Source organism: Diplodia seriata (assembly GCF_021436955.1).
Source record: "Diplodia seriata strain FDS-637 chromosome Unknown scaffold_5, whole genome shotgun sequence".
Classification (NCBI taxonomy): domain Eukaryota; kingdom Fungi; phylum Ascomycota; class Dothideomycetes; order Botryosphaeriales; family Botryosphaeriaceae; genus Diplodia; species Diplodia seriata.
Genome location: NW_027117312.1, coordinates 2,888,161 through 2,907,397, shown reverse-complemented (window position 1 = coordinate 2,907,397; position 19,237 = coordinate 2,888,161). Strand labels below are relative to the sequence as shown.

The 19,237-nt window shown below is 57.4% G+C and overlaps 7 protein-coding genes across 7 annotated transcripts; 4 read left to right on the top strand and 3 right to left on the bottom strand.

Annotated features, from left to right (window-relative positions):
- Positions 1-51: 51 nt before the first annotated feature.
- On the top strand, positions 52-489 carry SLS55_005856 (uncharacterized protein; the record flags this gene model as incomplete). Its single annotated transcript, XM_066777298.1, has 3 exons — positions 52-120; positions 272-347; positions 389-489. The coding sequence occupies 3 exons, from the start codon at positions 52-54 to the stop codon at positions 487-489; spliced, it is 246 nt and encodes an 81-aa protein (XP_066633140.1).
- Positions 490-842: 353 nt separating this feature from the next.
- On the top strand, positions 843-2,199 carry SLS55_005855 (uncharacterized protein; the record flags this gene model as incomplete). The annotated part of the gene is made up of 4 exons (XM_066777297.1): positions 843-860; positions 1,196-1,355; positions 1,422-1,490; positions 1,556-2,199. 4 exons carry the CDS (start codon positions 843-845, stop codon positions 2,197-2,199), a joined length of 891 nt encoding a protein of 296 aa, XP_066633139.1.
- A 548-nt stretch (positions 2,200-2,747) lies between these two features.
- Positions 2,748-3,229, top strand: SLS55_005854 (uncharacterized protein; the record flags this gene model as incomplete). Its single annotated transcript, XM_066777296.1, has 3 exons — positions 2,748-2,816; positions 2,880-2,955; positions 3,018-3,229. The coding sequence occupies 3 exons, from the start codon at positions 2,748-2,750 to the stop codon at positions 3,227-3,229; spliced, it is 357 nt and encodes a 118-aa protein (XP_066633138.1).
- A 3,414-nt stretch (positions 3,230-6,643) lies between these two features.
- On the bottom strand, positions 6,644-7,868 carry SLS55_005853 (uncharacterized protein; the record flags this gene model as incomplete). Its single annotated transcript, XM_066777295.1, has 2 exons — positions 6,644-7,525; positions 7,863-7,868. The coding sequence occupies 2 exons, from the start codon at positions 7,866-7,868 to the stop codon at positions 6,644-6,646; spliced, it is 888 nt and encodes a 295-aa protein (XP_066633137.1).
- A 403-nt stretch (positions 7,869-8,271) lies between these two features.
- On the bottom strand, positions 8,272-9,681 carry SLS55_005852 (uncharacterized protein; the record flags this gene model as incomplete). The annotated part of the gene is made up of 1 exon (XM_066777294.1): positions 8,272-9,681. One exon carries the CDS (start codon positions 9,679-9,681, stop codon positions 8,272-8,274), a length of 1,410 nt encoding a protein of 469 aa, XP_066633136.1.
- Positions 9,682-12,109: 2,428 nt separating this feature from the next.
- Positions 12,110-13,713, top strand: SLS55_005851 (uncharacterized protein; the record flags this gene model as incomplete). Its single annotated transcript, XM_066777293.1, has 2 exons — positions 12,110-12,937; positions 13,039-13,713. 2 exons carry the CDS (start codon positions 12,110-12,112, stop codon positions 13,711-13,713), a joined length of 1,503 nt encoding a protein of 500 aa, XP_066633135.1.
- An 894-nt stretch (positions 13,714-14,607) lies between these two features.
- Positions 14,608-16,702, bottom strand: SLS55_005850 (uncharacterized protein; the record flags this gene model as incomplete). The annotated part of the gene is made up of 3 exons (XM_066777292.1): positions 14,608-14,835; positions 14,926-16,104; positions 16,277-16,702. The coding sequence occupies 3 exons, from the start codon at positions 16,700-16,702 to the stop codon at positions 14,608-14,610; spliced, it is 1,833 nt and encodes a 610-aa protein (XP_066633134.1).
- Positions 16,703-19,237: the final 2,535 nt, after the last annotated feature.

Below are 19,237 nucleotides of genomic sequence, written 5' to 3'. Positions count from 1 at the left end.
ATCTTCCTGCTTCGACTCCCCACACTCAACGGCTTATCGCCCAACCGAATCATGGACAAGGCTAAGCAACAGCGCGCTGAGGCGTTCTACGAGAGAAAGCTGGAGCAGCGCCTCCGTTCCGTACGTCTGGCCTCTCACTCGCTGTTTTGTCCCCGCGCACCCACTTGCGGTCACCCACGCGTTGAATCTTGCCCACGCACTCTCTCATCACGCATCCCACTTCGTCTACTACAAAGATCTCTCTTCGGTCTAACAAACTCCCCGATCACAGCTCCGTTTCGAACTCCAGGACTTCTTCGGAGACTTCCCCGGAGAGTATGACCGCCTCAAGGAGCTCATCGAGAATGGTTAGTCCACTCGCTATGCCAATTTCTGCATTCGCTTACAGATGATCTCTCCGCAGTGAAACGAGAGGAAGAGCAGAAGGCTGTCGAGAAGGCTTTTGAGGAGATTGCCCAGAAATCCAGAGCCCGTAACAGCAAGGCTTAGCTGCAGCTAGAATGGATCACAGGAATCATGTATGGGAGTCGGATCTAACTGGCTGGACGTCACCGACATGCAGGAGTCTCTGGGAGCAGAAGTGCTGTGGTCATACATTCTGAATGAAAGTTTATCTGACCTCGACGATGTGCATATACGCCCGTGGCAGGTCGAAGTGAGAATGAGATGTTTTTCACGTGGTGAGACATGAAGGTACCTTCCAACAATGCTCCGGTCTACCTCACCTTCCGTCCAAGGCCTCGTTCATGCCCTTAAAAATCACTGGCTGAGGATCTATGTTTCAAGTTCGCTTTCAACCAATATCCCCACCTGTCCCTAACCTCGACACGAGTCTGCCCGACATGTCGCTTTACCCGAAGGTACATGGACCTAGCAGGGCTTGACATGAAGTGAGAGGCAGCCCTCTAAGGATGATACCTCATTTTTCAAGGCTCAGGTGCTCATTCGGCTCTCTCTCACGTGCCTACTCCTATATATTGCCGTCTTCCTGCTCAACACTATGCTCGCTCTCTTTCCCTCTTCACCTCCTCACTCTCGTTCCGACACCTTGACGATCCACGCCTGCGCGCTGTCAGACTGCCCAGCATGCAGCGCCAGCGTCACCGCTCCATGAAGGAGTGTTATGACGACTGGCTGCGTTGTGTGAGCCTCTCCCGCTTCAGATCTTGCAAGCCGCAGCTACTGACCATCACAGCAACAAGGTCCTGGCTCGAAGCAGCAGCGCCGCGAGCCACCGAGGACCCCGCCCAACCAGCAGCTCTACGCATGCGAGCCCTCCGCCCCGCGCAAGAGGCCGGCTCCGCACCACGAGGACCTCAGCGTCTTCCAGCCGGTCCGGAAGCGAAAGGTTGCAGGTGCGCAGCTCGTCACTTCACAGTGTTTGGGTGAGGCGAGAGACGTTCGCTGACATCCAAGCAAAGTTGTCGAAGCTCGCAAGCCGTATCTCGGCATGGATTTGCACGTCAAGGAGAACGGCGGGTTGGTGGCAAGTGAGTCTTTTTCTGCATTCCCATGCTTTCGTGTAGAAAGCTGCTGACGGGTCGCGCATTCAAAGTCTCCCCCACGGGCACCATATGTCGCTGCCACCTGAAGCCGGGCTCGATCTGCCACCATGAGGTGTATGAGCCGCATGTCGACAACTACATCGCCCGGGCCCAGTACGAGAGTCTCAGTCCCATCAAGCAGGTCATGGAAAGGCGTCGTGTCAATCAGTTGAAGGAGCGCGAGAACCGAGAAAAAGAGCTCCAGATGGACGTTAAGGAGATCGGCAAGGAAGGGCCCGAGTTCGTGAGGAGTGAGAGACGCCGTGAGAGGCGCGCCAGGCAGAACAGCTCCATTCGGGACACTTCCACTCGGGATAAGTTCATTTACGTTACCAAGGAGTACGCCAACCTCGAAGGATTTATCGTCGATGAAAGCGATGTCGACAGCGACGGTGACGAGGACGAGAGCGGTGACGAGGGTGGCTACGTTGAGAGTAGCGACAGCGACGACGGTGAAGATGCCGAGGACGTGGGAGACAGCGAGGATGAAGATGACAGCGAGGGCGACGATGATCTTGAAGAGGAAGAGGATTACGCCAGCGAGTACATCGAGGACGACGGCGAGGAAGACGGTGAAGAAGGCGGCAACGACTACCAAAGCAGCCTCGCCGACGACGAAGAGATCCCGTACCTCCCGAAACCGGAGCCACGTTAAGCGACCAAGGGCGACGACTGCTCGCACGAATTCTTCCTTCCCAAATCGCGTTCGCTAAGTTCCACGTCGGAGACTTGTAGCTTGGTCCACGTTTGGATCCCACGAGATTAGGATTTTCGTGGTAGTAACTTGGTAAGCCTGTTTGGCTTGGCCGTACACCAAAGTATTGAAGCCGCCATAGATTAGGTAGCTTGAGACTTGGGTCTATATAAAATCAATTGGATCTCTAATGATGACCATGCTGCTGAATGGCGGGCGTCTCATTGATGGTGTTTGGGACGCGCGTTTGAAGTGCCGTGAAATAAGGCTGTCAGCTGATGGTTGCAAAATGCGAGAATATCTATGTCTAGCTGATTTCCTCAGGTCCCGCCGAGCGCGGCTGTGCAATGAGTTCGGGGCTCCCGTGCCTGCCCGCGGAGCGTTGGTCCGCCGGACACCGTGGTGGTCCCGTCCACTCCATCCAGCAGGCGCGCGCACGCGTCCATATTCCAACCCACAACAACACGCTCCACGTCGGGCTTTCCATCTCACAACACAAGGCCGTCACAATGAACGCGCAATCTCGTCGCGCGCTTGCGAAAGCAAAAAATGAGGAGAGGGATGCCGACTTCGAGGAGGTAAGCATATCTACAGCCGCCCATTCTTCGGACGCGCCACTGACTCCACTTTCCCGCCTCCAGCTCCGAAGAATTTTGAGCAAGATTCGCGACACGTGGCCCGGATCCTGGGATCGCGGTGAGCAGCTCTTCGAAGAGTGTAAGTCTGCCCGCCCTTCAGACTCTTCTTAAAGAAGCCCCGCTGATTTTCGCGCCTCGTAGTGAACCCGCACGACCGCAGCCACAGCGTCCTCACCGACAATGCCAACGTCGGAAACACCAATGCCAAGAAGAGCGCCTCCTCCAAGCCCAAGGCCGCTTCTGTCAAGCATGACGTCTCTGCTTCACAATCTAACGAGTCCAGAAAGCGCGCTGCTTCCGTACCCGTCCAGCTTGCCAACGCCGTGGCAGCGAAGAAGATCAAGAGCATGTGACACGTTTGATCCTACATTTTGAAAGCCCACTTGACTAACGCATAGTTGATTATCAAAGGTGGTCCTACCAAGGGACCCGCGAAGTCCACGAAGTCCGCGAAGTCCGCGAAGCCCGCAACGGAAGTTCGTAAGGAACTGGAACCGTGTGGGTGCATCTTATTCCGTCGTTTTGTAAGCCATTCGGCTTATCCTTGATTCTAGGTGATACGAACGATCCCAACGGCTACTGCACACTTCCTATCTGCAATGCCTGGAAGACCAAGCAGGGGTTTTGCCCCCACCAGCATTATAAGATGGTTCTGGCTTCATCTCCGGCTAAGAATAAGGGCAACGGCGCTTCGCGTTCTCTCAAGGAATTCCAGTTGACTGAGGTGAGTAAGCCTGGAATTAATATTGACTGATGCACACCGCTGACTGTACCAGAACAACGTCGAGGACGATGAAGAATATCCGGAAGCACGCGTCAAGTCTGAGGTCCAGCTGTGAGCGTATGGTGTGAATATCTGCTCTTGAACTCTTGTATGTTTTGGGGATGTGCCCATTTGGAAGCTTCTTGGTAATAGATGGGGACGAATTCTCCCAGTCAGACAGAAATTGCATCTCATCGAGATGGGTAATGAGGAATCCTATTTCAGATTTTGCTCAAAATAAAATACAATGACCACTTTCCGCTATTGAGTGTTTGTCGAAGTATGGCCGGCTTAGGGAATCTTGCGGGGTCTCGACCATGTAGCGCGGTGGTGCGGTGCTGTCAGTCCTGGGTTCAGTTCAATTCCTTGCGGCGATGATTTCAATTTTTCGCGCTTATTTTTTTGTGTTTGGTCCCCGCTCGGGCCTAAGTGAAGGTGCCTCGGCGGGTGCCTGAGGCGACAGTGACGGCGACCGGTGCTGGCGCGCTTGAACCCGCGACCTTCGCCAATGATGTCATCAACACTTCGCGGGCAAGCGTTTGCGCGACACCGGCGGGGTCCGAGCTCTGGCGCTGCTGCCTAGACATTCCGTCACTTACTTAAGGCCTTCTTTCCTCTGCACTCCACTCCTCTCCTCAATCCGACTCTCTTCTGCCGCCAGCAACCCCAAGCGACCAACCCTTGATCGAACGATCGAACCTTGGACAACCACCCTCTTGAAAGTAAGCCCGCCTGCGGGACAGCTAACTCTGGGACAGCGCGACCCTTTGACCACTCGCATCCTCGACAACCTGCGCCTCCGATCACCCGACCGTTTGACACCCAGACCGTTTGACAATCCGACCCTTCGATCATCCGCCTTTTCCACAACTTCACTCCCCGATATCCGAATCCTCGCAAACCGTTCATCCGACTCCCGACAACCCGATGACCCGACCCTCCGACTCAACAACCGATCCTTCGATAACCCGCGAACCTCCGGCCGACGACAACCCGACACTTCAGGATTTGGCAACAACAGGCCAAGGTGGCACGGGGTGGAGGGAGATATATGTGAGAGGCATGGGTTGCGAAGTAGGGGGACTGCCGCCGGGGCAAGTGTTCAGGTAGTCATGGACGTGGCCCTGGACATCTGCGTCGGCGAAGCCGAAACCTCCTCTGTCCAGCCCCCTAAGCTTCCCTGTCGTGCAAGGTGCCGTGTCGCCACACCCAGGGAAGCGGATGAGAACCGGCCACGGGTGCGTTTCGCGCTTCTGGTTGGCAACCGGCCATCGCCGTTCGGCGCAACCATGCTTGTGCGGAGACGTCCCTCGGGTTATGATGTTGTCGGTTCTGCGCTTTTTAAGCAGTTCTGAGTGGTCTACTTGATCCGACTTTTTTTTTTTTTTTTGTCGGATGGCGGGCGTCGTTGATGTTGTTCTGCTGTCCTTGCGGTGGCGTTCGATGTTGATGGTCTCTCGCAACCTTTTTTTCAAAAGGCTCGAGCACTCAAGCATCCGTCCCATTTGTATGACGGAGCTGAGGCAAAGCTCAAGCACTCAAGCATCCGTCGCATTGAATGGCGGACTTGAGGCTCTTTATAATTTTTTTTTCGTTGGAGATCTCGGCCTGTCTGGGACTTTGAGGAAGAATCTGTGTGTCAAACAACTGGCACAACCGCTGGCTTTCATGATCCTCTATTCTGTTCTATCCTCAGCACCTTGCAACAGTTCCTCTACTCATACCGTTTCCGGCCCATTCACCCTTTGCCTTTACGGGAAGACTGGTCTGACAAAGCGCAGCCAGGGTCCGACAAAAGTGAGTAGTAGTGTCCGAGTCAAACTTCCACACTGTTCAAAGACGTGTTTTCTAGCCTTGCCCTCGTCATGTGCGGCTCGACCTCAGCACTGCCAACATGAGATCTTACTTCACTGCCTTCGAAACAAAAGGGACAGACACCTCTGTCAATCGCTCTCATGACACAGTAAAGAATTGCATCACCACATACCAGCCTGTTCATCACTCGGGGTTTCCGACACGTTTTCCCACCTGCCAACCAACAGTCCTCCCTGCATACCACCTCCATCCAGCCATCAGACCCAGCCAAACACAAACCCCCGCCAGTCCCGCACTTTCTCTCTCTCTCCATCTCCCCCTCTTCCTTCCCGCCCTCAGCCCCACCCCCACCCAAGCCCAACAGCCCTCCTACCCCCGCAACCCAATCAAAACCCCCACCACCTCCCCAACGAACCCCCCCACATCCCCCTCCTCGGCCGCGTCCCGCGCCCCCGCCATCAGCCGCTCGACATCGGGCCAGTTGTACCGCCCGTCCACCCACGCCGCCCAGCGCCGCCAGAGGCCCGGTAGCATCGCGGCGGCGGCGGTTAAGGCGTCTCCGCCGCCGCTGCTGCTGTTGGTATTGTTGTTGTCGTCGTCGGTGGGTAGCGGGGTGGTGTTGGGGGGTGGGCCGCTGAGGATGATGGCGATGTGGAGGGTTGTGATGGGGGAAGCGGGTGAGGCTGGGGGGTGGTGGTTAGGGTTAGTATGAGGCTGCTGGGGTCTGGTGGTGATTCTGCTGGCGGTGGTGGTGGTGGCGGTGGAGTCGTGGTGGTGGTCGTGGTGGGCAGCAGCGCCTTCGTCGGCCGGCTCGGTGGTGGTGGTGGTGGTGGTAATGGTGGTGGACTCGCCGCCGCGCGACTCGACGAGCTCGGACTGGAGGTTGCGGAGGAAGTCGTCGGCCATCTGCTCGGCGTCGACTGCGTCGGAGAACCGGACGCGCTTCATAGCCTGGCTCTGCTCCGCCTGGCCGTTGGAGGGAGGGCCCTCTTGGTCCGGTGATACTGGCCTGGTTTCCTCCGCCTTGCCCTTCCCGACGCCCCCCTTCGTTGACCATGTGAACTCGCGAATCTTCTTCCGGAGCTGCGCGATCCGCCACTCCTGGTTGCTGCCTTGCGGACTGGCGGGCTCGAGCTTCGCTTGACGGAAACTGCTGGTGGGACTGTCTGCCGAAGCGTGCGTCACGGCGTCAGCCTCCATCGACGAGCTCCTCGTCCCTCCGCGCATAGGCTGATGCTGATCCCCCCCCTCCCTGCTCCAGCCGACTCTGAACGACCTCCACCTCGTCGGACCACTCGACCGCCAAACCCCCGCGGCGCTTGAGCGGACAACCCGCAACCACGACAACATCGTCCCAATCAGCAGCCCCAGGCTCCACCACAGCAACATGGCTCACCGTACCAATCCCCCCCGCCACGCCATCCCCCCTCTTCTCCATCGCCCCGCAAAACCCGCGCACCTCATTCTGCAACACGCCATCATACACAAGACACAGCTCGAAGCGCTCCGCCTCCGCCAGTTCCTCGAACAGCGCCAACTCATGCGTCAAGACGTCGTCGTCGTCCGCCAAGACGAGGGGATCGCGCGGCTTGAGCAAGACCGGACGGGCGCGGGAAGTGACGACGTCCATGACGCCCGCGCGGATGTTCGTCTTCCACGGCGCGAATGCCCGCGCGCGCTGCCTTTCGGCATCGAGGGAGGCGATGGTGGCCGCTGGGTCGGCGCCGTGAGCGAGGCCGACGGTCGTGCCGAGGGTGATGGCGTGCACGGCGCGGGAGGGGTACGCGAGGAGGACGCTGCGGTGGGAGTCTCGTCGGACGCCGAGCTTCGTCGGAGGCATCAGGCAGAGTTGCAGGAGGGGGCTGCGGCGGCCCGGCTGCAGGTATTCCAGCCGCGCGTACAGGCGGCAGCCCGAGTCGGCGTGGGGAGTCGATTCGAAGGTGCCGACGGAGAGGGTGCCGCGCTGCGCGGAGGGCTTCCATTTGGCGATGGCGGGGATGGAGATCCAGGTGTCGCTGAGCTCCATGGTGGCTGGGGTGCTTGGAGCGGTTATGAAACGCGAGGATGGGTGCTAGGGTGCCGGCGTTAGATCGGGCTGGTTCGCTGTTGTGCGGAACTTACTGGAAGTACGGGCGGTCGTCGTTGGCTTGGTGGTCTAGAGGAACAAGTTCTAAGTTGGAGCTTGTCTAAGGTGACGACTGAAAAGTTGAGGTAAGGAGGATGGAGCAAGAGAAGCCATTGCGATGGTAGATATTATTTTTTGACGAAGTGACTGAGCCTTCCCTTCGTTTTGTGATATAACACTTGTGGTGGGTTCTTAAGGAAGGACTTCAACCTGAGTTCTCTCAGTTGGAATTGGACATTTGCGCGAAGCGAGAGATGGACGGACGCCGTACAAAGGCGCTGACAGACATTGTTCGCCTGTATCCTGTGTTAACACACGACTTTCTTCGCGGAGGTTTGGAAACAATGTTTGGATTTGTGGAAAGACGTAACTGGGTTTTGAAAATTGCCGACCACAGCAGCTTACAAAAGATGAAGCACAATGTTACATCAATTTGCTTGGGTAATTCATAATTGCAACCATTTCAAAATCTCCAGTCCAGCTGTCTACGTGGTCTTTTATGAGAAATATACAGCTCAAGCTCATTGAAACCTACTCTCGACAAGCACCATAGCTGGCAGAGTGCGCTTAAGAAGGACAGATTTCTCATAATTTAGTGTAGCCGAAACGTCCTGCATTGCGAACTACCCCAGCACCATTCACCGATCCCATTTACGTGCTAAAATTGAATCTATCCACCACCCGCAAGCTCCCTAACCTAACCATCCTGACGACGACTGACCGTTGGAGGGCGGCCTGCGCGAGGACTCGATCTCGTCCTTGAGGCTCTCGAGGAAGTTGTCGGCCATCGTCCTGATGGCGTCTTCTTCCACGTCGGCCCATCGGACGCGCTTCGCGGGGCGTTCCTCGATCGTCTGCTTCACGTCCTCTGCCTGCTGCTTGGTGCGAAGAGGGAGACTGTCGTGCTGTTGCGGTTCGACGGCGGCGGCGGCGGGCCCCTTGGCCCTGGAAGCGGCGATCGACTCCTTGGCCTTGATGCGGAGATGCGCCAAGCGCTCTTCGTGGCTGTAGATCTGTAGGTCCGGCTTAGATTTAGCTGGAGGGACGTCGGCGGGTGTGTTGATCGCTGGTGGAGTAGCCGCGATGGACTCGGTGTCTGGGGAGTGGCTCCTTTTCTTGCCTCTGTGGGGATGGTGTTCGATGTCCTCCATCGGTACACTCGGAGGAGTGCTGCGTGAAACCAAGGCGGTGTCGTTCTGGCCGAAAGCAACGTTCCTCTTCTGGCCTCGAGCTTTCGACATGACGCAGTCGCGTGCCTCATGGGCGGACTTGGAGTAGGATACAACGGACCGCTGGCTCAGGCCATGTGCCAGATCTTCGGACTCGCTGGCGGCTTTGTCGTCCGCTCCAGACGCGCTGGGCGGCTTCGCAACCGAACTCTTGCCGCACTGATCAACCTTGTTCGCTCCGTCGAGATCCTCCAAACGAATCGCGCCTCTGCCGACCAGCCTGTGGGCGATGATGCCGTTCCAATCAGAGTCGACGGCATTGGGGATGGCGGCATGGCTGAGAGTGTTGAGGTTTCCCGGGATGTCTCTCTTGCTCATGGATATCGTGCTGGTGAACGGGTAAAGAGTATTTGTCCTGGTTGGGCGGTCACAGACGAAGTAAAGAGTGAAGGACTCGGCTGACATGAGTTGCTTGAAGAGTTGTACCTGACGTAGCTGCCACTCGTCGACCAGAGGAAAGGGCCGACGGGGCATCAGCAAGATGGGAGTGGCCTCGACCGTGAACTTCATGTAGGCGCCATAATACCATTTCGTGGGGGAAAGGTTCTTCAAGCGCTTTAGTTCGCTCTGTAGCGCAGCCTCGGACGCCGTGGGATTCGTTGGATCTGTTGGAAAAATCCTGGGTAACTTCAAGTCGATCCTCTCGATGTGCTTTGTCCCGAATGCCAGCGAGATGCTACTGTGCGGGTAATGGCCGCCGGGAGTGCCTTTGATATTGGTCGTCCGGGGCGTAAGGCGGAGCTTCACGCATGGATACTGTCTGTCTGGATCTAGGTGCTCCAGCTGTACAGTAAGGTGGCAAGCTGGATGAACATCCCCAAGCGTTCCCAGCGGCGCTGAGCCCGAAATAGGATCGGATCTCTGCTCAGCCATGACAGGGATGGAAATCGGTCTGCCGAAAGCGGACATGACTGAATTCCACGCGGACTTCGAGTCAGAAGATGGAAGGTGAATCCTGGCGTCAAAAGCGTGGGGCTGGTATCAAACGTATCTTGAGAGGTTCCCAGGGTGAGTGCCACAAACTTACTTTTAGGGTTGGGACCAAAAAAAATCTCAGGGTTGAGATTGAGAGTGATGAAGTAAAGAGGATGGAGGAAGGGTTGTCCCGGCGAGGGTCAAGCCATTTATTTTGGAAGTGATGGAACCGCTCCCGGCACGGGTTGTATGAGTTAACACCCGGGGTGCCTAGCGTCAAACGTTTATTGGCCAGTAACACCCGTCACCCACAAAGCATCAGAGTTAGAAGGACGTGCCACAAGATCTTTTCGCGGAGATCTTCCGGATCGTCTGTGGGGTCCGGGCGGCGTGTCGTCGAGTTCCCGGGGACCGTCCTCGCGAACCGCCCGCGGCGCGCGACGTCCGATGGGCCCACTTGACACGTGTGTGTCATCAGTGCCCGATTTCCTCCTCTTTTCGATCGCCACCGTGAGCCGGTCGCTCGGTACCGGCTCACCTTCTCGAGATCCTGGTGTGGTAGCAGATAGATCGAACCGCCCGCCCGCATGGCGTGTGATGGTCGCGCATTTCCCTTCCTCCTCCTCTTTGAGCTTGCCGAGGAAGACGTCGGCCATCGCCTCGATTATTTGTAGTTCCAGTTATACGAAGGCAGATACAGATGTTAATATATCTAATGATTCGTATTGATTTTGACTCCCGCCACGGGCACGAGATTTGTGTACTCAACGCGCAGCATGGGTAGGTTGCGTAATGATTTGGCCTAGCCAGAAAGCAATCTTCTTTTGATAAAGCTGAGTGCTTGCTTGCTTATGTTTCTGCAATTTGCCTACTTCTCTTTAGCTTGACTTTGAGTTGACGCTAATAAATTTATACTAGAATCATGCTAGTACCCGGGGCTCAAACAACTTTGAGTGGTGGCGTGCTGCAGTGGATATCATAAACCGATACCGGCTCCAACGCTGGTGGAATGCATGGCTGTATTGTGTAAGTGAAGCGTACGCGGCGATACAGGTAATACAGATTCGAGAATTGGCGAAGCATGTTTCATTTCATTGCGGCTGACAAGATTCTTCCTCAACATCCCAATCACGTTGGGCGTGTCAACGAAAAAAATGTCTCTTGAGAACGAGAGAGAACAGGCTACCTCTCCAAGCTACCGCCCGCTGACGCGACTGTTTGCCAAAAGAGTGATCCAGCACGTGCGCTCACGGCACCCCGATCCGTGTAAACGTGCCAGCACTGTTCCACGGAGGTCCTTTGGCAAACGGGAGGAACAAGTACTAAATAGAACGTGCAAGTCCTCTCCATGATCGCGGTGCAGTCAGCGGATGGTAGCCCAGAGAGAGCCCGTTCGATGAAAGGAGTCTTTTGTCCAATCCGTTTCCTCCTCTATTTCTCCTTTGTTTGCCTGGCTATCTGGAGGAATCTTTTGTCCCCGTTCAAGCTCGTTTTCTTTGCTCTTCCTTTCCCTTTTTTGTCTCTTGTTTCTGGTGTTTTCTGGTTTACTTTCTTTGCTTTCTCCTCCTCTTCCCCTTCAAGCTTCACCTGATTGGGCGAGCCAATCGCACAAGACTCTCTCGAGAACGAAAGAGGTCAGGCACCCCTAAGCTACCGCTTGACAAGGATCCGCTGACACGATTGTTTGCCAAAGGATTCTCAGCTCCTCCAAGCTCTTCCTCCTGATTGTCCAACGTTCGAGCTCACGAGAGTGGTCCCGGGCTGATGGGTGAAGATCTCAGAGTTGAGCGGGTATCAGCTCTTGAGGATGACGAACTGCGGGCGTTAATGGGGGTTGAAGTTCTTCCACGAGGCTCTTCTAGTTGTAGTCATCGAAGGTAACCCGGATCGGGTGCGTGAGGATCTGGGAGTTAGACAGGTACGGCGCTGCGAAGGGCGAGTAAGGTCGATGGCAAGTGGCGCCGGTCAGGTCAGCGCATGGGGATCTAGGAGATGAACATGTGTCAGCTCACGAGGCCGACGAAACGTGGCGGGCGGGTATGGTCGGCGACTGGCGGTGTCAGTGGGATTGATGTAGAGTTGGAGAAACATGGCGAGGAAAGAGGAAGAAGGGTTGAGGGAGGCTCGGCTCAGTGGACGTCTATGCCAAGGTCCCGCGGGGGGCACGGAGAGACGGAAAGGATGCCAAGGCCGAGACGCGGAAAGGCGAGTAGGGTTGGCCGACGTGCTGGCGGAAGGAGCGACCCGACGCGCCTTCCGCATTGCGCGAAAATCTGGCGGCCTGGCTTGAGCTGTTCCTCCGCCCGAGCCCCGCCGCGCTTCTTCAACCCTCTCCTCTTCAACGTCGCTCTCTGTACCCGCTCTCGAAGCGGTCTACGCTGTCAATATGGCGACGACAAGCGCCAAACCGCCGTGTTTCTTCCCCGCGATCGCGAAGTTCCAGGTGAGAGAAAATGCGAAGGCCGAGCTTATCGGGGTTCTCCAGCCCAGCAGTGGACACGACAGCTGTGCTCTCATGGCACAGGTCGCGCCCGCCGAAGATTCCTCAAACATTCCCGCTGCTATACGTCTCAGCCTCATACCGTCCACAACCCTCGACGACTCAAGCAGGCAAAGCATCGACATCATCTTCACGGTCAACAACATCAGGACCCTCACCCACAATAGGTCGTCGGCCAATGGTACGCTGCCTAAGCTCATCAAGAAGGAGGCGAGAAAGACCTTCGCAGACCAGAAAAGGCAGAACGTCACCGAACAAGAGATCGCCGACAATGTCAGTAACCTGAGCTTGACGCTGAAGCAGCCGCCGACCGCTGCCTTGCCTCGGAACGTATGGCCCCTCGTGGATGAATCCGAGATGTCGCGTGTGCGGACGCTGAGATCGCTTACGCGTTGCACATCGGTCATGCTGTACTTCATGAGGGACGATGTCGTGAATTCCGCCCTGTACAACTTCAGCATTGCGGTACATAGTCACAGAGGTGGTGGTGGTGGAGCTGTTCGCACTGCTCCCACACATGTCATCCTCAACGGGCTTTCAGATCCCCACTGGGATAGATACAGAGTCTACCATCGGCCGGCCGTCACAACCACGGTGAAGAGGAAGATTGAGGAGGGGTCAGATGATCTCCTCAACGGCCACAGCTCCAAGCGTGTCAAGCAGGGGGAGGATAAGGACGAGTTGGATTCCGGACGTCACGGTAACGAAGATGTGGTCTGTACTTTCTCGGAAAAGACTTTGCTTGCAGTGCTAACCCGCAGTCGAAGGTCACATCAGGACTTCATATTGCTTTGCCCGACAGCACTCGCCCTCAGATGCCCGATGGAGCTGGTAGCGCCGCTCGTGAGCTGTCTCCAATGCGCTCCATGCACCTCTCTCGCCAACAGCATGACCAGAAGCGAAGGACTCGCCGCGGCGGCCATAGAAGAATCAACCCATTCCAGCTCGATAAGCCCCGCTCGCGCGGTGTCTCACAACACGGGTACGAAGAGGCGGATACTTTCCTAGACAACCTAGCTCAAGGATTAACCATGTCGAATGACGCCACTCCTCCTGTCATCAGCCAACCTCCTGCCACCAGCCAACCTCCTGTCATCAGCCAACCTCCTGCCTTGCAGATTGACTCCTCAACCGTCACGTTGGCTCCCGCCCAAGCTCTAGCCACCCCTGCCTTGCAGACTGACTTCTCAACCATCTCGTCGGCTCCCGCTCAAGCTCTAGCCACCCCTGGCCCGACGGAAACAAGCAGTCTCACTCCCAACGAGCTCGTGGAACGTTGGCGCGAGTACCACGGTATGGCAATTACCTCCAGACTTAACGGGAACACTATGGTAGCTACCCAGCGCGTTCTCGCTACTGGACTGGAGGCAGCCCGTGCAGGCGATGAGGAGACATTCAAGGAGACCATGGCGGATGTTTTCATGCGAGTCTGTGAGCAGGGTGGCGGAATCAAGAAGGAGGAGGCAGATGATGAGCCTCAGGCCGGCTGATTGGGCATGGCCTGAGCAGCTGAACTCCGGACAGTTCCTCTTGGCACAGGGTTGCTTGGAATGCATGGACGGACGCGGCGTGGAATATTCTGGAGGGATTGGTAATTGGCAAACATGGGTCTCAAGATGAGTAGAAATAATTTATGAACAGCGTCGATCTCGACGCTCGATTTCAAGGAACTTTATTGCTTTTATTTGCGATGGCATGACGTTGTAATGCCGATACCAACCTTTCCCTATTTGGCCAAGCTAAGATTCCCTCGCTCGGTTAGCGGCATCTTTCTCGTCGCCTGAGCCCACCTGCATCCGCCTCGTCGAAATATTACACCACTCGTCCTGGTAATTGAATCATCATCTGAATTCCAATATACGCGACTGAGAACTTGGGTATACGTCTGAATATCAGATTCAAGTACCCCTGTAGGAGAAGGTGTAACGACCTCGGCAAGCTTGGAGGGCTTAAATGCTCAAATCTTCTGTTCCCTACTGTGCGACCGTGCGCACCATTTCCCATCTACCAGCACTCGCGACTAGACTCTTCCCCGACCTTTACGAAGCTACACGACCGCTATTTGATGCGCGGTCGCCGACTGGGAGGAATGAAGACTGTTTTGCTTGTATGTCGTTGGTGTTCCGCCCCAGCGCTCGTGTGGCACTCACTCCACTTTCTACCAAACAGCTACTCGAGACGAGGTACTGGACCACGAAGTCTCATCTCTCAATTCTACACGTATTGCGGGTATCTCAAACATACACACTCCTCCAAGATGTCGCTCAAAATGGCGTCAACATCGACCAAACCCAGGGGAAAAAAAAAAAAAAAAGTAATCGCCAAGAGCACCAACCAAACCAGCTAATGCAAAAAAAACCAGATGCGAGAAAAGGAGGGCCAGGTCACGATCCGACGCGCCATTGCTCCCTACCCAACAACCTCTCCTCCTCTTCGCCGACCTCGACCTCATCCTCCTTCTCCTCATCCAACAGCTTCTGGTACGCGATCTTGTCCATACGCGAGCGCCAAGCCATGACGATGGTGACGCCGGTGGCGACGAGGGCGACGCAGACCAGAAAAGCGAGGATAGTCGCATCGCCATCTTTGAAGCGGTGGCCAAGAATAATAGTCTGTGCCAAAAACGGGAAAACGCCATCAGCACTGGGAAACCCCCACAACAAAAAAGGGGGGCAAAAAAAAAGGCGCGTTTTGCCGCTTACCGAATTCCGTATCTCATCATCAATCGTGGTGCCGCCGGGCTCGCTCGCGCCCAGCACCCTGCCCTCGCGATCGAGCGCCAACACCCTGACGTAGCGCCTGGTGCTGACGCCGAAGCGCAGCTCCGTCTCGAAGCCGGCGCGCTCGACCGTCTGCACGTTGTGCCACGCCTCGCCGACCTCATCTTCCCAGCCGTCCTCGCCGCTCTCGGCGCCGTCCCTCTCGGCGTAATCCGCGTCTTGCAAGACCCAGCGGTGCACCTCGGTCGCGCCGTTCCAGGAGACGTACACGCTGCTGCCTTCGACCTTGATGTCGGGGTTGGTGTTTGGCCGGCCGACCCACCCGCTGGCTTTCAGCACGCGGTAGCTCTGCACGTCGCCGCTCTCGAAGAGCACGGCCGGCTCGAGCCGCGTGTCGCAGAGGACGGAGCCCGAGGCGCCGTCGTACTCGACGTACACGCCGTTGTAGCCGTAGCCCAGCAGCACGTTGCCATTGGGGAGCACCTGCATCGAGCCCTGGCTGGACGAGACGATGTCCGCGTTGGGGTTCGTGTACTCGTGGGTGAGCGTTGCCGTCATGGCGACCTGGTCGACGGCGATGCGCACGCCGCGCGACTCGGGGGCGTCGTAGACGCCCGAGGCGGCGCGGTTGTCGAAGAGGGTGATGGCGGCGCCGGCGTCGCGCCAGCGCGCGTCGTGCTGCCAGGCGAAGTTGGTGGCGCGGCCGTCGGAGAGGTCGACGAAGTCGTTGCGCTTGCCGCCGAGCTGCCAGAGGACGTCGCCGGTGCGGCCCGAGATGTAGGTGACGCTGTGGGTGTAGCGGGCGGAGACGAGGTAGTTGCCGAGGGCGTCCTTGTCGACGGAGTTGATGTGGTAGTAGTCCCACGGCGACGAGGCCGAGGTGCCGCCCGACGTGTAGCGCTGGTACGTGTCGTTGGCGGCGTAGTGGTCGCTGGACCGCCACGAGAAGAGCAGGTTGCCCGTCGCCAGGTCGATCTCCTGGAACGCGCCGTCCCACACCCAGCCCGCCTCGGGCCCGCCGATCGGGGACAGGTCCATGGGCGTGATCTCGTAGACGCTGAGCAGGGCGGTGCCGTTGGGCGTGAAGCGGAACTCGTGCAGGTCGCCCTTGATGGGGCCGACGGCCGAGATCTGCCGCACCTGCGTGTAGGACGAGTCGAACTGGGCATGGACAGTCAGTCGTCTGCGGTTACTCGGAGCGGGAATGCGGGGCGGATGGTGCGATGGTTAGGCACCGATGGCGTGCTGCCGGATCTGCAACACCACGGGTACACCCGTCGTACGGGCGCCACCACGCCTATACCGACCCCGCATTAAACCGGATCTCGCTCACCATGTAGTAGTAGCCCTGGCCGTGTCCCCCGACGGTGTCGTCGCCGCCCCAGAAGGTCAGATACTGCTCGCCATTCCACTCCTGGACGTTGAGGTTGTACGTCTCGCCGTACGGCTTCCCGTCCAGCGTCCAGATTAGATTTCCCGCCTGGTCCAGAATCATCGGATTGGGGCCGGGCACCACCTGCTTGCCGCGGGGGTTGAGAAAGATGAGGTCGTCGCCGCTGGTGCAGCTGTCATTGGTGGCGACGATGTTTACGCGGGGGCCTTTCAGCGGTGATGTCTGGTATTCCTGGTAGGGGTAGGGCCCGAAATCGCCGCGGTCGTAGGCCTCATCGGCGATGTAGGGTATTAGGTCGGCGTGGGCAGCCGCGGCGAGTAATAATAATGACGACAACGCCCGGCGGACGGATGGTAGAAGAGGCATTGGAGCAATATTGCGGAGAGAAATGCAGAAAGAAAAAAAGTCAAGAGCGGGGGAGATGCGAGAGATGCGAGAAATGCGAAAGATTCCGGGGCCCAGGATTGCTGATCATGTACCCGTGGGAAATGCTGGCTGCGGGCGTGGGTTACGTAGACAGATGCGTGTGCAAGCCAGATTTGATCGAGCTGCAACGTCGGAGCGAAAGGGGATGAGGCTGGCGGACGGCGGGATTACAAGAGGCTAGAGAAGAAAAGTATCATGGCGCGGTGGAGCCGACGAGGAGCGTGGAGTTTTATTAAGCAGCGCTGCGAGAACCGCCGACGCTCTCTCTTGGTGCGTCGGCAGTGGAGGGCGCTGGGCATGTGTTGAGGGGGACGTTCCATGGCGCACACGCATGGCGGAGGGGGCGCCTATCGAAATAAGGCTACTGCCCGGCGCGGCGTCGTCAGCCGCCCTAGCCCGCACCCCTGCGCCGTCCCCAGGCGCCTTTTCCACAGCCTGTGCTTGGCTGCCGACTTCCGCTGGCGCCTGTCTCGAGCCTCCCGTGCCACTCGAACCGCATCTGTCTCGTCGGCCACGGCATGCTGCGCGTCACCCTAAGGCGAAGGGATGGGCCCGCACTCCCGCCGCTGCCCACGCCCCGCGCGTCTCGGTCGCGCCCCAGAGCTTACGCACGGCGCCACACGTCCTGCCGCAAGGTGGGCGATGGGCGCTCAGTGCTGCTCTCTGCGGCTCTGGATCGGCTTTGGAGGTGGACCTTGCCGCGCGGACGCGACGAAGCGAAAGTCTTGGCCTGTCTCGCCAAGCTTCTCCTGGATGACGCGCCGCCCAATCGCGGGCTCCTCTCCGCTGCGAACCGTCTGGATTTGCTGCCGAAGCTTTTCGATGCCGATGCAGACCCGGAGCCGCTGTGCCGCCGCCCTCGTCCCCGCGGCTGCTGCACAACACGCCCGGCTGCACGCGCTCTTTCTCGTGGTGTGTCGGTGTCATCGGGGTCGAATGGCAACCAAGCGTCGGGCGCCTGAGCCGGAGGTCAGCAGGTGAGTACTGCAGCTTTAAGGGATAAACAATCGGTGATGATTGCGAGCAGCGTTTGAGATTTGTGGAAACGGGAGGCCGAGAGGGCAAAGCGTCGCCGGCCCGTCCAACTCGGCAACACCAAACAATCCATCTCTCGCCAATGATGATGACAATGCCACCATCGCCGTTTGCTGATTTTCTGCAATGTCTCAGATCCGCCGACCCGCCAGCCTGGACGCCCTTCCAGCAATGTGCCAAAAACCCTGCTTTCTGCACTTGCACCATGCAGCGGCCCGTCTGCGGGGACAAGGTACGACGGGGACACCCCGCTAGACCCTGACTGAGACCCCGATCCTCACGGTAGGCTACTGTCTGACTGCTGCGACCGGGAATTCGGTCGACGATGTTGTGGACAGTCGCGCCAAGGACGGGAGCGTGTGCATATCACGTGCCATCATACCGGGTGCTCTCCATTAGCCAGTCAGTGGTCTTTCGGTAGCTGGCTGGAACATCGCCGTCTCTAGCGTATCACAAGGTTTGCTTTGAAGAACTCGGGTCGTACCTGTACAACACCATGATTGCTGTCCCTTTGACATACACGTGTAATAGACGTGTCCCTTTCGTCCATGCCGCATCCTTCCACCCAGCTCACCTACTCTGCGGCCGCCGTCCGTCCTACTCCGTCCTTCGGATGTTGGTTGACGATTAGCTCCGAGCTGCTGTCAGCAATGTTGCTAATCACGTGTGAGCGATGCGTCCGCTATCTCCCGGCTGTCGTTGGCATCTGCAAATCGAAGTTGTTGACGGCAAACATCGTCAGTCAATCCTCTCCTCCGCGTTGACAGGTCAACCAGGCTTCAGCGACGATGATATCCGAACGAAGCTCGACGCTCTCCGATGAAGCCGCGAGGACGTCGTCTGTCGCTCGGCCTCCTATCCTTCGAGCTTCCGGCCACCCAATCGAGAAAACATCAAATGCCAGTGCTTCCAACTCCCAAAGTCAAGGCGTTTCCTCCATCAGAGCGTGTTGGTGTGTCTTTCCGCCATTTCGTTGCCAAAGCCCAAGCGTTGTGGAAAAAAGAAGAGTGGCGTCCGCATGGTGTGACCCCGCAAAGTCGTTGGGAGCGAGTGGCCTGACCGCGCGCCATGGCAGCCCCAGTCTTTGCAAGCTTCCACCAGTCCGACTCCACAGGATTCTCCAACACATCCGGCCGCCCGCAATCCATCCGCAACTTTTGTTGGGCGAGTCGCGAGACAATCGTTCGTGAGCCTTGACTTCAGCCAGCAAAGATTGCATCAATGGCCGGAGTAGATGGCGAAAGTGCAATGCACGATTACATCTTAAAGGCCCTGCATCTCCGCCGCGGCGGCTAGAGACCGCTGTGAAGAAGAGGCCTGCCAAGACGCAACCTTCCTTTTTAGCCGCTCTTCCGGTTTTTGTCTTTCCCTTTTCCTCTGGTGCGAAACGGTATTCATCTCCCCCAGGAGATTACTCATCCGTCGCGTCCGTTCTCTTGC